The sequence below is a fragment of the Poecilia reticulata genome, linkage group LG18, assembly GCF_000633615.1.
Source record: "Poecilia reticulata strain Guanapo linkage group LG18, Guppy_female_1.0+MT, whole genome shotgun sequence".
In the NCBI taxonomy this organism is placed as follows: domain Eukaryota; kingdom Metazoa; phylum Chordata; class Actinopteri; order Cyprinodontiformes; family Poeciliidae; genus Poecilia; species Poecilia reticulata.
The window spans coordinates 19,914,632-19,916,075 of record NC_024348.1 but is presented as its reverse complement, the minus strand read 5'-3'; the positions used below and the strand labels follow the sequence as shown (position 1 = coordinate 19,916,075).

Below are 1,444 nucleotides of genomic sequence, written 5' to 3'. Positions count from 1 at the left end.
TGCGGCTCCATCCCTGGGAAGTCGTAGAGGGCCACCACCACCTCCTCGTCATCCTCGTCTTCGTCCTGCGGGACAGGAGGAGGACGGGGCCGGCGCTGCGGACAGCAGGACGGAGTGTTTGCGTCAGCGTCTCTGCTGCTCCTGATTCATCGGCTGCTGCTGCTCGAYTTGTTTACTCACCGTGTTTTCCTGCCCAGGAATCGGAGGCAAAGGTTTTCTGGAAACTAGAAGAGGAACAGAAACCGTCAGTGAAGCAGAAAGTTTCAATGTTYCCGTTTCGTCTTTCCTGGCGGGATCACTGCGACCTTTGACCTCAAGCTGAATGGCTCTCAAGAAGCTTTAAATGTTACACTTTTATATAGCTTACATTTTCCCTTCCACTCAACTTTCTATGCATAGAAGCGCACCATAGCTGACTAAATRAGTTGACTGACTGATGATGCTGCGTCACACTGAACAGGAAGTGTCATCATGAGGCGGGTCTTACTGTCTCCTAACAGGTTGTACTCCTCGCAGCCCAGCGCCTGTTTGTCTGCCTGGCGACAGCAGAGCCAGACGCCCTCCAGCCAGAACTGGGGGTGAAACTTTAGCAGCACGCCTGCGTTGTGTTGGATCTCTGGAAGCAGCAAAAACAACAAAAAGATCAYRTGAAGGAAAAACTAAGAGTAACATAGGATYTTTCTGCTGATTTAATAACTTTTTGCCTTTCTAAATCACTTTTTGTCTTTGTGTGAACAAATTAAGTGGGTATAAATTTWGTTTCATGCTTGGGGTTTGATGTCGAAACRGATAAACTGACCGACTGCAGCGGATCTGTGTTTAAAAATCAAACCAGATCAATCTGCAGACAGAGGGTCCACTTCCTGCCGAGTTAGCGCTTTGAGCTAAAAAGRAAGAAAGRCAGTGCAGTGGAAACAGAGGGGGCTGCAGAGAAACCAGCCTCAGAGTGCGGTTCGAAGTGTGAAAACGTTTCACAGCATCCGCCCTCAACGCCATGATCATCAGAACGTGATCAAACAAAACATTATGGAGGTAAACAGAACCTCATCCGGTCCAGTAGCTACAGAACAACGGCATCCWTTACTGCCCAACATCAGGGGAGATTAAAGGTGACCCATTCATTATGCTTCCTAACAAACCAAAAGTACTTGGTAAGATTTTGTACTTTTGCAGCAGATGCTGTAAATACAACTTAGAATAGCTCCATGGCCTAGAAAGARCATGAAAATAAGTTTTTATGTAATAAATCATTCAGACTGAGCTGCTTTAAGGTGTCTCGTCACTTTAAATCCAAGCAAGCTGCTGCTGGCCACGCCCCCAAACTCCAAACTTACACTTTTACATTAAAATGGCTGCAAACAGATGAACCGGTTCGGTTTCTGGACGGTAAGTCAACAACAAAACACTTTATCTTTTCCACCAGCCATTATACAGCTGACCAAGT

The 1,444-nt window shown here is 46.4% G+C and overlaps 1 protein-coding gene across 1 annotated transcript in view; it reads right to left on the bottom strand.

The window, feature by feature from the left end:
- Positions 1-1,444, bottom strand: part of tec (tec protein tyrosine kinase) — a 25,022-nt gene that overhangs the window by 10,344 nt on the left and 13,234 nt on the right. Inside the window, exons 4-6 of the mRNA XM_008436104.1 lie at positions 488-616; positions 181-224; positions 4-95 (exon numbers count right to left, since the gene is read on the bottom strand). Of these exons, the coding sequence (XP_008434326.1) occupies positions 4-95; positions 181-224; positions 488-616 (265 nt within the window). The remainder of the gene's footprint in view (positions 1-3; positions 96-180; positions 225-487; positions 617-1,444) is intronic.